Source organism: Mauremys mutica, chromosome 11 (assembly GCF_020497125.1).
Source record: "Mauremys mutica isolate MM-2020 ecotype Southern chromosome 11, ASM2049712v1, whole genome shotgun sequence".
Lineage (NCBI taxonomy): Eukaryota > Metazoa > Chordata > Testudines > Geoemydidae > Mauremys > Mauremys mutica.
In genome coordinates, this window is record NC_059082.1 from 20,408,233 (window position 1) to 20,420,303 (window position 12,071).

At 43.4% G+C, this 12,071-nt stretch overlaps 2 protein-coding genes across 4 annotated transcripts in view; both read right to left on the bottom strand.

Annotated features, from left to right (window-relative positions):
- The window catches only part of SLC12A1 (solute carrier family 12 member 1), a 65,809-nt gene extending 65,490 nt beyond the window's left edge, over positions 1-319 (bottom strand). For both annotated transcript variants that reach the window (XM_044981125.1, XM_044981124.1), the window contains exon 1: positions 181-319. The gene's annotated coding sequence lies outside the window, so the exon portion shown is untranslated. The remainder of the gene's footprint in view (positions 1-180) is intronic.
- Positions 320-4,409: 4,090 nt separating this feature from the next.
- On the bottom strand, positions 4,410-11,848 carry CTXN2 (cortexin 2). 2 transcript variants are annotated; one of them, XM_044980808.1, is made up of 4 exons: positions 11,763-11,848; positions 10,356-10,425; positions 7,321-7,487; positions 4,410-4,844 (listed from the first exon to the last, which is right to left on the bottom strand). In XM_044980808.1, the coding sequence occupies exon 4, from the start codon at positions 4,788-4,790 to the stop codon at positions 4,542-4,544; it is 249 nt and encodes an 82-aa protein (XP_044836743.1). In that variant the 5' UTR covers positions 4,791-4,844; positions 7,321-7,487; positions 10,356-10,425; positions 11,763-11,848; the 3' UTR covers positions 4,410-4,541. The 2 variants fall into 2 exon arrangements, with proteins under 2 accessions (XP_044836743.1, XP_044836742.1); XM_044980807.1 differs by lacking the exon at positions 11,763-11,848 and adding an exon at positions 10,999-11,473.
- Positions 11,849-12,071: the final 223 nt, after the last annotated feature.

A 12,071-nucleotide genomic window follows, 5' to 3' on the forward strand; every position in this document is an offset into this window, starting at 1 on the left:
CACCAGGAAAATAAAAGTCTCTTACCTTTCTGCTGCCTTTGCAAATAATGATTTATTTTTTGCAGTAGATTTCCAGAGGTCTGTTAGATGCTGTTATTTGCCATTAAATGTATTATTAGTAGTATTATTGTATTATGCATAAGTTAACAAGCTTACTCTGTTCACGATAGTTTAACTTACCTCTCGGTCCCGTGCTGTAGTGAAGGGCAATCAGCCTCTTATTTACTTCTGTATATAGACTGTCCTTCTCACTTATGCAGCATGGATTTTACCTCATTGGCTAATTCTTTCTTCTGTGTAAAATATCAAGTGACTCACCCAACCCGTCTTTGACACATGCTCTAAAACTCTCCTAAATGACTGATTTAGAGGGACATTCTAGCTTGTTAAATATCAACTAGTAAATGAACCTGTTAATTCTTGGAAGGAAGGAATAAAACTGTGCCTGTGTGTCATAGGAGAAAAATAGGTTGGTTTGTTTTTCTTTAGAATTTATAAAATATAGCTACAGGCTTCTAGGCAGCTGTATCAGTTACTGTCCCATAACTATGGATCTGCTTATGTGCACTTGCATGTACATATGTCCTTCCTGTTTATTTTCTTTAAGATCGTGGATCATTTCATTTTAGATTTTTTTTCTTTGATACCTTAGGGATTGGGGAAGAGGTACAGTAAGAGGTGGCTGAATTTACATTGAAATTTCTAAAACTCCACGACTGGAAATCTGATTTTAGCAGATCGCATTTGGAAGTTGAACAGTGAGTCCAGCAAGTAGTCCCATTAAAGTCAATGGGAAAGACTCATGGAATAAGATACTACTCATTATTACTGTGATTATTTATTTTTTTGTATTATGGTAGTTCCTAGAGGGCCTACTCACAGTTTAAATGTGTTTAGCTTTGAGCACATGAGTGACACCATTGGCTTGATTGGGACTGCTCATGTGCATAAAGTTAAATATCGGTGACACCTTTGCAGGACTGGAGTCTGTATAGACACCGAGTGAGAGAAAAGCAGTATTATGATCTCTATTTTAAAGATGGGAATAGAAGCACACAGAGAGTTAGTGACTTGCCCAGGGTCTCATTGGGAATGTGGCACAGCTGGGAATTGAATCTCCTGAAGCCTCATCCAGTGACTTAACCACAAGTCCGTCCATCTCGACAGTGCATGTAGCAGCATCAGGCCAAGTAGTTGTATCATTTGAAAGGAGCGTGTTTATTTGTTCACAGACTACTCTGACTTTGCAATGGTGTGTTTGTAGGATCTGCCAGCTACATCATTATCAGTAAACTCTCCTCTTGGGATTGAAACTCATGCCTATTGGGCATAGTGCTTGAGCTTGAGCCTCCAGACGGGGTGAACTTCAGCCTGTGTGAGTGATGTGCCTATCACCACAGCTGAGACTTGGACAGTGGCACTATTCAGGGAGTTAATATAAAGCTTCATGGGAGGGATAGCTCAGTGGTTTGAGCATTGGCCTGTTAAACCCAGGGTTGTGAGTTCAATCCTTAAGGGGGCCATTTGGGGCAAAAATTGGCCCTGCTAGTGAAGGCAGGGGGCTGGACTCAATGACCTTTCAAGGTCCCTTCCAGCTCTAGGAGATTGGTATGTCTCCAATTATTGCATTGCTTGAAGAAAGCATAGCCTAGCGGTCAGAGTATAGGTCGGGGTGTCAGGTGCTCTAAGCCTAGCTTTGGACAGGTCTTTGAAAAGAAATTGGGAATTGTGTTTAAAAAACCAAAGTTTGATGGGGTCACACTTTGCTGGCACTATGTTTAAAATCATGGCTTTGCTCAGCTCCTTGCTTCGGCTATAACACATTTTAGAACACTGGTTAGCCCCATCAACATCCCCTATCAACACTGTTTAAAACTGGTTTAGCTGGAAGCATGTTTATGCATAATCTTGAATTCATTTAGATCCCCAGCATGGATGAGACCACTGACTCTCCTTGTGACCTTGATGAGGTCATTTTACCTACCTGTTTCCGTGCCTTGGTTTCCCCATCAGTAAATTGGGGATAAGAATACATGAGAGGAAAATCAGGCTGTGTGTGAACTTTTTTGAGTCTATCTCTGTTAAAAATCTTGCCCTGTATTTTTGAGGAAAACCTTTTGAAAAGTTCCAGCTTGTGCACTCCTTCTTGTAGGCTTGAGTCTTTCCTTTTGAGGAAGAAACAACTAATGTTGCTCTGTAATCAAAATGGAATTTGTATATGGCTATAACAAAATATTGTAAAGTCAAAGAACTAAGTACAGTTCATGGACCAGAGTAAAAATGAACTAGTACATTATTTCTTGTTACCAAGATGAAAAGGATAATTATGAGCATGTGTACAGTGTGCTAAATCTCTGCACTGGATAATTTTGCACGGTAGATACTTGATTTATATTTGAATTAAAACAAAAATAAATAGAGTATATTCAAGCTATGTGGCCTCAAAGGTTTCTCACACTGGAACCCAAGCCATTTAAATGCTACATGTTCCAGGTCACAGCTTTTTACATTGTACACTTTGGAGAAGTGGATGGAGAAGACCACCAAAAAGAGTCAGTACCACCAGTACTGTTCTCTTTCTTGCTATTAGCCTCAGGCATGATGTTCATGGCTTTTCCCATATAATTGAGTGTCTTTCCTCGTGAATGGCATTTTGCTTAGCCAAGTTCCCTTCACTGCCACTTATCTAGCAGATATAGCATGTGGCACAATATGGATTTTGCTGAATTACTGTAAAACAAACAATCACTACAACTCATCTTCTTGTCTTTGCATCTCTTAGCACACATCGCTGTATAGTGAGAGTGACAGTGCCTAAACAAAAGTCTGATTCCAAGTTTCTCAAAAGTGGAATTGAATTACTGTCAAGTTCTGACACTCTCACACAGCAGCTGTTTGTGCTAAGAGGTGACCTTGAGGTGTTACTATTCAGCTTCTGTTTTTTTCTCTGTGTTACCTCTTCTGTCTTACTAGGACCCTCTGCCACAGAATTCCTCAGAATGACACTCCAAATCCAATCCAATGGTAGGGCCAGATCCTGGCCCCTGATTTGCCCTTTTGCACCACTCTGGTAGTGCAAAGAGACTGAAAAACTGTCCTGCCCTGCCTGTTGGGGCTTTTCTAGCATGGGGGGAATCACTGGATGGTGCACAGCTGGCATAAACAGGTCTAGGTTCCATCCTCTTTTGATCCACTGATATAGAGAGACTTGCAGATTGCCTCTGTACTCTGGCAATCCCCAGCTGGTATTATGGCCATTGCGAGCTGTTACCATCCAACACAAGTTAGAGCAGCAAAGGCCGTTCCAACTTCTGCCAAGAGCTGAACCAGTCCCCAGGGGAGCACAAAGGTGCTGCAAAGACAGCTATACACCCCTTTAGGTCCTGCTCTGAGCACAGCTCAACTAGACGGGAAGAATGGGTCCTTAACTAATATTTGCTTTTTTCTCTTCCCCTCCCCTCATCTCTGTGAATCTCTCTTTATCAGGCTCAGAATGACTGCTTTCTCATGCGAGCCACTAACCAATTTTCAGCGGTCTGAGGCTGCGGGGATGGAATTAGAGGCTCTGGTTGGATTTTTGAGCTGGCATGTGTCTTGCAATGCTGAGTGTACTATATATCTTACGTATAGCAACCAACTCATCTTTAATTACATTTACCCCCCACCCCCATCCCAATAACTCTTGCTTGGCCAGCTAAGAATTTGATTAGAGCAGGAGAAGGGAAGCTTTGTTTCAGCAAGTGTAAACAGTTTTCTCAGACTGGGAGCAAGAAACAGCCCTACACATTGTTCTGAAAAGACTGTGGAAACACTGGATATAGTAGCAGCAGCACCATGCTCCTCTCACATGGATTTAGCCAATGTGACAGCACCTCCAGGTGTTTAAGGGTGGGACTTTCATTAGTGACTGCAATAACCATTAGCTCTTACATTGGTTTTTCTGTTCTCTTAGTAACTGAAAACAAGAGTTTCCACATGCAGACACATGAGTACTTGCAGGCTTCTCCCCTTGTGCTGTGATCCTGTTGTGCTGTTTAATCTTGCAAACTAAGCTGGTCCAGTACATTGGGCTGATTAGTTTTTGCATATGAGATTTCCAAGGTCAGTTTCTGGACTTAAAGAAATCATGTTGGATGAGTTGGGAGTTACTATTATGTTTACTATCCAAAAATATTTCACACCCTTTCCTCTTTTTCACTGATGTGATGTTGTGGCATGAATTCTGCCTATGAAGAGACAGGTGAGAGGTCTGATTCTCAAGAGATTTCTCTGCCCCTCTTCCTCACTGAATGTTTAGTGAATCATCTCCCTAAAGTCTTTCTTTGACATTAGCTGTTTCTTACCCACAGCTCCACAAAAGGTGAATTCCCAAAATAAAAACAGCATTAAATGCTTTTATGAGTCTGCAACGAATATTTATTTAACAAAATGGATGCCACCATCATATCTTCAAAACATAGGTATATAGTACAAATGTATCAGCACTAGGTTTTCAAAATGAAATCAACATCAAAAGTAAGGCAGGATACTCTTTTGAGTTTTCATGCAAGAGCATATTCAAACGTTCCTTTATCAAGACCCTCGACTTCATCTTCCCAAGTGGAAGATGGCATGCTACTATAGGGGTCCAGTAAGATTTTGAAGCATCTAATAATGAGTAGTCCCAAGAAAACGCACAGAATCCCTACGAAGGCAAAGCCAGTTTTTTGCTCCAAGGTCAGTGAGAAGGCGGACACTTCATTGACACTCATGCTGGCTGAAGCATTGCTGCAGTAGCTACTGCTCATCATTGGGCGTCACATACTGGTGAGTCTTCGGGATTTTCACTCATATTCCTTCTTTGTCTGTACACAAAAGTGGAGTCCGTTTGGTTATGGCCAAATGTAACATAGACCTCTGAGCTATTATCAGCATAAAAAAAAATTTGAAAACAAAAACTGCATGGGCATTAATAGTGAAAGTACATTTTTGTACACTCAAATCAGCCTGGCAACACTGTCATTAGAAATTGGTAGTCCTTGAACAAAAGCTAGTTGGAGTTGCTAATCCTGACAATGAAAAACCGATCATTTACTTGCTTGTCCCTCCCACCCAAAATAGAAAAGTACTGGCTGCTTTAAATGGCATTTTATCAGATTGGGCAAAATCCTGCCAATCTTCATCAGGTCAGAGTTGGGAAGGCCTCCATGTGCAGAGTTAAATGGGAAAGTTATGCTGGAGAGCTTGCACTATCAATATCTGAGTCCTTAATCTGGTGAAACACCCATTGACTTCAATGAGCATTTCACCTGAGTCAGACTGATGGATTGGGCCCATGTATTTTGGCCTAGAACTCTAACTGCAATAAACCAAACGTACAGAATGAAAACGTCATTTTTATATATTGTTGGGCTAGACGCGATAAATCGATCCCCAAAAGTGCTCCCGTCAACTCTGGAACTCCACCAGGGCAAGAGGCGGAAGCGGAGTCGACGGGGGACCTGCGGCCGTCAATCCCGCGCCATGAGGACGGGAGGTAAGTCAAAAAAAGATACATCGACTTCAGCTATGCTATTCCCATAGCTGAAGTTGCGTATCTTACAACGACCTCCCTCCCCCCAGTGTAGACCAGGCCTTAGTGTGGGTGGGAGGAGTGAGGAGGGGCTCACTAGCCCATGTAGTGGCAGTAGAGGCTGCAAAGAGGGTGTGGCCAAGTGGGCTAGGGAACATGGCCAAGGCCCCACCCATACACCCCAGCTGATGCCTTGAGACTGCTGCTGGACTGAGCACACATTCCACAATTTTTAGAGGTGTCCAAGTGACATTTCTGAACATGCTTTCTCCTGTGCTCTTGGGAGCAATACGCCTGCCTGAGCCTTAGGGCAGGTCTACACTAAGGGCGGGGGTCGAACTAGGGTACGCAAGTTCAGCTACGTGAATAGCGTAGCTGAACTCGAAGTACCCTAGTTCGAACTACTTACCCGTCCAGACGCCGCGGGATCGAAGTCCGCGGCTCCAAGGTCGACTCCGCCACCGCCGTTTGCAGTGGTGGAGTACCGGAGTCGACCGGAGAGCGCGGGGAGTTCGAACTATCGCGTCTAGATTAGACGCGATAGTTCGAACTCCGAGAAGTCGAACTCACCGCGTCGACCCGGCAGGTAAGTGTAGACTAGCCCTTAGATGGGCATTATGTTCCAGCCACTTCCACTCAGGTGCCACACCGGCCTCATCACCACCACCACAACTCAGCAGACCTCAAGGTGTTAGAGCATGATAGGTGATCTGCAAAGGGGAAAGAAATTGGACTCCCCCTCCACCACTTTTTATTGGCTTCTTTATAATGATAAAGAAGGCCAAAGAGGTTTTTCTTTTCTTCATAATTTTTGTCTGCTTGGTTTCCTGTTAGAAACGGATATTCGGCCTACCCTGACGACTCTATAGACAACTAGAGAACTGGTAGGATTATAACATACCAAGTACCAAGGGGGAAAAATCATTTTTAGGCTAATTGTTTGTTTTTGTTGGCTGTTGTTAACACCTATTTAACTAAAACACTTGGGGAAAACATTCCTTGTGTTCAACCCACCCTTCCTTCAAGGAAGCTCCCATTACAAATTTCAACGTCATTCCAGAAATCTTCTAGCTGAAAAACAAACAGCAGCCAGTAAAAAGATTTTTGTTTGGATCCTCTCTTTCCCTCCTGATAACCTCCATTTTTCTTTATATAGATCATAAAGAACCAAAATTAAAAAACAGCCAAAAACAGATAGGGGAGAAGAGAAAAGGGCAGAAACCAAACCTATTTTTTTCTTTTGCAGCTTCCATTTAACTTAGTCCATAATAAGGAGTAAGGATAAAACGGAAGGAAGGAAGGAAGGATGCAGTTAAAAACTGTGGGCCAGATCTTTAGCTGATGTGAGTCAGCGTAGAACTATTGACTTCATTGGAGTTACACTGGTTTATACCCATTGGATTTGGCCCTACAACCTGCGCCTGTTTTAAGGTTTGGAAAATGTTGGTTTAAGCAGCTCCCCACCACCCTCTCTTTCCTCTCTCTGACTCCCAGTCCAAACCTCTGCACGTTGTTCATTAGCAAAATTCATTCCTCTTACTTAGAGGCTTGTCCATCAGAGTCATGAGATCTTTACTCCTGTTGAGTAATGTCTTGTTCTGTGAGTTGTGCCATTGAACCAAATGGTACAACTTGAGGCATGTGATGCTACTGAGTGAGAGACAAGGTGCCAGTATATGGCCCATAGTAACCAAAAATAATACCAACAGCAATTGAATCACAATAATTGATATCTATATGAAGAAAACAAATGAAATAGATGAAACCACCTGGTTCACACGTTTTCATGTAAGGCACGTTTCCAGTTTTTCCAGGAGGTTTAACAGCTGCAGAGATTGGAGAGTAAAATCACAGAATTCTCAAATTGTTGCCCAAATCAGTTATATGTAACAGGATCCAGCCAAGAAGAAAGTTCCCCTTCCAGGAGTCTGGGACACTGGGAAATTAAAAAATGAAAGGTTTATACTGGGAAATGATTTGTACACTAAAGCAAGAAGACATAGTGCCAGAAAATAAAGTACACCCATAAAAGACACAGAAGTCGCTGAGACAAACTATAGCCCAGGCTCTGCACTTGGTCTGCAGGAGCGGGACGTTTGTGCCTATGTGAAACCCACAGAAATCAGTGGGGCTCTGTTTGGGTGCAGAGGTCTGTGCCCCCAACTCCCAGAGGAGCATAAACTCCCAATCTTGCAGTCTTACTCAAGCAAAATTCTCTCCCATTGGAGTCAATGGGAGTTTTGCCTGAGAAACGAGTGCAGAAGCAGGTTCCAAGATAAGATAGAGTTTACAAACCAAATCAAACCAAACCTGGAAGTAATACCATTTATTTTAATGAGGTAGGATGATAACATAATTCAGGAATGAAGAAGAGACACATAAGACCCTGTGTTAAAGCACCAACAGGAGTATTATGCCCTGGAACCTGTGGCTTAATTAATAGGGTTAGACCAATATTTGGGCTGATTTCTCACATGGACTAGGAAACAGCCATTGCTATTGGCCCTTGCATGCTTGCTCTACTAAACGCTTGCTATTAGCCCACACTGATATTATTTTATTTATTTATTATTCATTTCATCATCACTGGCAATTACGGGTCAAATCTTCAGCATGCAAAGCCTCAGTAAATTGGCAGGGAGTACAAGGAAATGCATACAGGGCTGAGGAACAGAATTCTTGGCCCCAACCTGCGGTAGTGGGGTGGAACGGCTCTGTGGGTGCCATTGGCTATATGGAGTAATAGTGTATATTTCTTGTGCAGGGGCCTTGGGCCTGTCAATCCATACTGTGTCTCTCTGTTGAGCCCTGAGCTCTCCTTCTCCCCATCCTGAGCAGCAGAGATGTAGTATTTCCACTGCATTTCAGGCCTTGCATACTCACAGATTGGAGTGGAGAATTTTGTCCTAAATATGTACCATATAAAGGTAAGATTAAACTTGTTTGGGGGAATGGGATATGTTTACATTGTAAATCTGTTTACAGACTGGCGACTGAGGGCCGCAGCCAGCAGTTATGCATACATAATGGCATCTGCTCTAGAGTATGTCTGAAATCATGAGCAAAAAGACCATGAATGCTAGAGGACTCTAATCCAACAAAGTATGTAGGTAACCACTAGGTCAGAGATCAGGGGCATGCATTATAGGAACTAGAACTTGCAGGGTCCATTTGTTGGGAGGTGCCACCAAACCTATCCCTATTGGTACAGTTTCTACAGTTTGCTTCCATGTAGTTTCACTTGACTGCCCCTCAAAATCCCTCTGGATTGGGAGAAGCAAGGATCCCTGAATAGCCTGCTGTGGTGGAAAAGGCCATCTGATGCCCCTTCAAGAGCAGAAAGGGAGCCACCAGGAAGCAGGAGTGGTACAAATGCCTCACTCCCATGGATGACAAAGGTAAGTAGAGGGTGGGAAGCAGCTGGGTGTTGCTGGATAAATGGTGCTAAGGAGGTCAAAAGATGGTAGTGAGCACCGTATAGAAGCCTAGATAAATAGGTAGATAAATTGGAGTGCCTAAGGTTATTGTAACAGCATTTACCCATATCTGCCAAATGTTTGTGGACCTGGGCTGATGTTTAAAGTTCCATTAGAATCCAACCCTGATTATGGGTGGTTTGAGGGTTTCAATATGAACTTTTTGTGCAACCCTAGTTACCCACCCTCACATTTCCAGACTTTAGAAAAAGAAAGTGTTAACAGTAATTCCAGACATTCTCGGGAAAGGGTCTGAGAAGTCTGACCACAGCCTCCAAAGGTTGCTGATTACAAGACTTCCTCAAGAGTCTTCCTCGCATGCTGGATATTAGCCTTACCCTCAAAAACAAACAGGTTTTGTTGTAAAGATCACCGTGTAAGGGCCCAATCTGGGGAGGTGCTGAGTACACTTAAGTCCCACTGAAGTCATCAGGAGTTGAGAAGACTCAGATCCTTGATGATCAAGCCCAGGTTGACTGAGAATTCACATTACATATTACAACCCAGGTTAAAAAACTAATTGTGCTTAATGAGTTTCAGGTAACTCCTGTAAATCACAAGTTTCACCTAATAGTAATAAAAAGTCATTCCTGCTGCCATGGTGCTCAGATAGTTATCGTTCAGGAAGTACTGGAGGCTGCATGGCTGAAGCAGTGGTGCAGTGACCCTGTCATTCTGATGATGCTTCAAATGGCCTGGATTCTAGATTAATGCTTCTAAGAATCTTTAAAAACCTGACTCTGGAGGAGTGGCACTTCAGGCATTACAATTGCTGTAGCAGGAATTTGAAGGAGGTAATGAAGGGAGAGGATTAGTGATGGGTACACCTCAAAAAGTTCTCTCCAGTTTCCATGAATTTGGAAGTTTGTCCAAACCATCTGGACCATCTGAGATGACAACACTGGTCTGGAAATGTGACAAGAACAGCTCTGTGACTGCAGAGCCAACCTCACTTCAGTTAATATGCATATTGCATCCCTAAATCATTGCAGGAAAGACAGCCTCTTCTTCCCACCCTATACAGCCAGCAGGTCATGATCCCAAATCTGGCATTCAAGGGAGTCTTATGCAGGGAGCCCAGTGCCATGCTGCCCAGCACTGTTTGGTATCAGACGGGTGTAATTAGCCATTCTGAGAGTGTAGTAGGACCGGGTGTGGCCTGCAGTACGTAAGCACAGAACATACTGCACCTTTTTGGAGCAGCAGTAAATTCCATTCCACTGTGCATTCCCCTGCAAATCTGAGCCAGCAAGGGATAGCCACCTCCACCCCTCAAATATACAAAGTATTGTAAAGATAAGATTTTACTCCTAGTAAATGCACAATACCTAGAGTATCCATTTGCTGGTAGATCCTGTGCTCTGTAATGCACTTTTTATTCTTATGAGCTAGGGATGTCTGGATAAGTGAGAAACAGAATAGAAAAAAAAAAGATTCAGTGTCATCATCCTTGGACTTGTGAACATAAAATAATGCAGTACACTGGCTATGAGCATGTAGTATAATTGTACCATAAAATATGGAGTATCTGCAAGGCAACTGTTGATATACAGTTATATCTATAGCTTTCACTTCTCTTTGGCATCCTTTTGCACCAGGACACTTATGTATTTACAAAAACATAGAATTCAGTCTATAATCATTTACGGCAAATTTCAAGGAGCAGTATTGAAAAAAAAACCATTTAATTTCTGTAAAAACTATCTGCTTTGTCTTACCCTAAGAAAGGCTTTCTCTGAGAATATCCCTTACCTGGCCATAATACAGTCATTATATGCATTATTAAAAGCAAATCTACAGCATAGCTAGGAAATCATAACACAACAGCATAGCAAACTCAAGATATCCTGCAGAATTTAAACAGACAAAACCAGTGCAATTCTCCAGCCAAGATGTGCACAGCCACCCTCTTCTTGTTTTCTAACTAGATAGAGAAGCATCCTTATCGAATGAAAACCTAACAATACAAACCCTGTTCTTCCTTGTCCCCTCTCCCCATGCTGATGAACTGCAGAAGTTGCAGTGGCTCACAGCGTAGGTTCTCAAGCTGTTGAAACCTCAGGATTGAGCCTATGGCTGCTGGGATTCTCCCTTGTGGCCACAAACCCAGTGAGGCTCCCCAAGCTACACATCCCCAGCAACCCCCTCCGGAGGCTCTAGGGGTCATCGGTGGGTGTTTCTTCAGACGGATGGACGCATCGCTCGGGGACTTCTCTCCAAACACTTGGTGAAGATGCGGTTGGAAATTCTCGAACTGGGTTCAAAAAAAAAAAAACGAACGAAAAAGAAAAAACCCTTTCGGATGATTCAGCCCCGTTTCCCTCCAACCCCTCTTCTACCGACTGAATTGAAGAAGTATGGAAACTTCCTGCAAAATACTACGTGAGAGGCATCAGCAAATCTTTGCTGCACACCCATCCAGATGCTGCAGCAGCCGCAACAGCGGCTGCCCAGCGATTTCTCTCTTGGATCACCGGGAGCCTGCAGCTACCTTCCCTCCTGAAACACAAGGTTCTGGGACATGGCATCTGGAGGCACAGCAGCAGCACCTGTTTAGGTGTCAGAGGGGTCCTTACCGTGCAAGCAACAATGTCACACAGACAAGGGTTTTTCTCACAGGCTGGTTTTCAAGCAGAGCAAGTGAAAGCGGGGAGGCGGGATTTGAAATTGACTAAGGTGTTCTGTGGCTATCTGCATTAAATTGCATATTTCCAGACCAATGCAGGGGCTCTCACCTTTCAATCTGTGTGGGATATCTGAATTATTTAGGTCGGTTAATTTAGCCCTCGGGTGCAGTTTGGTTAAGTAGGCAGCGCGGGTATATAATCAGTGCACTGCTAAAATCCTAGCCGCATCAGCCCTGGATCTCCCGAGGGAGCGGTCACGGCTTTCGATCTCACGCCTTCTACCATCTAGTGATTAATGAGACCGGAAAAGCCATGTTAAATACCCCGGGCCCAAATCCTGCTCTCCTGCAAGCAACTGGTGTGGAGTAAACAAGCAAGATAACATTCAACTGGTTTCTGTGAGGTCCGGGGGTGAGC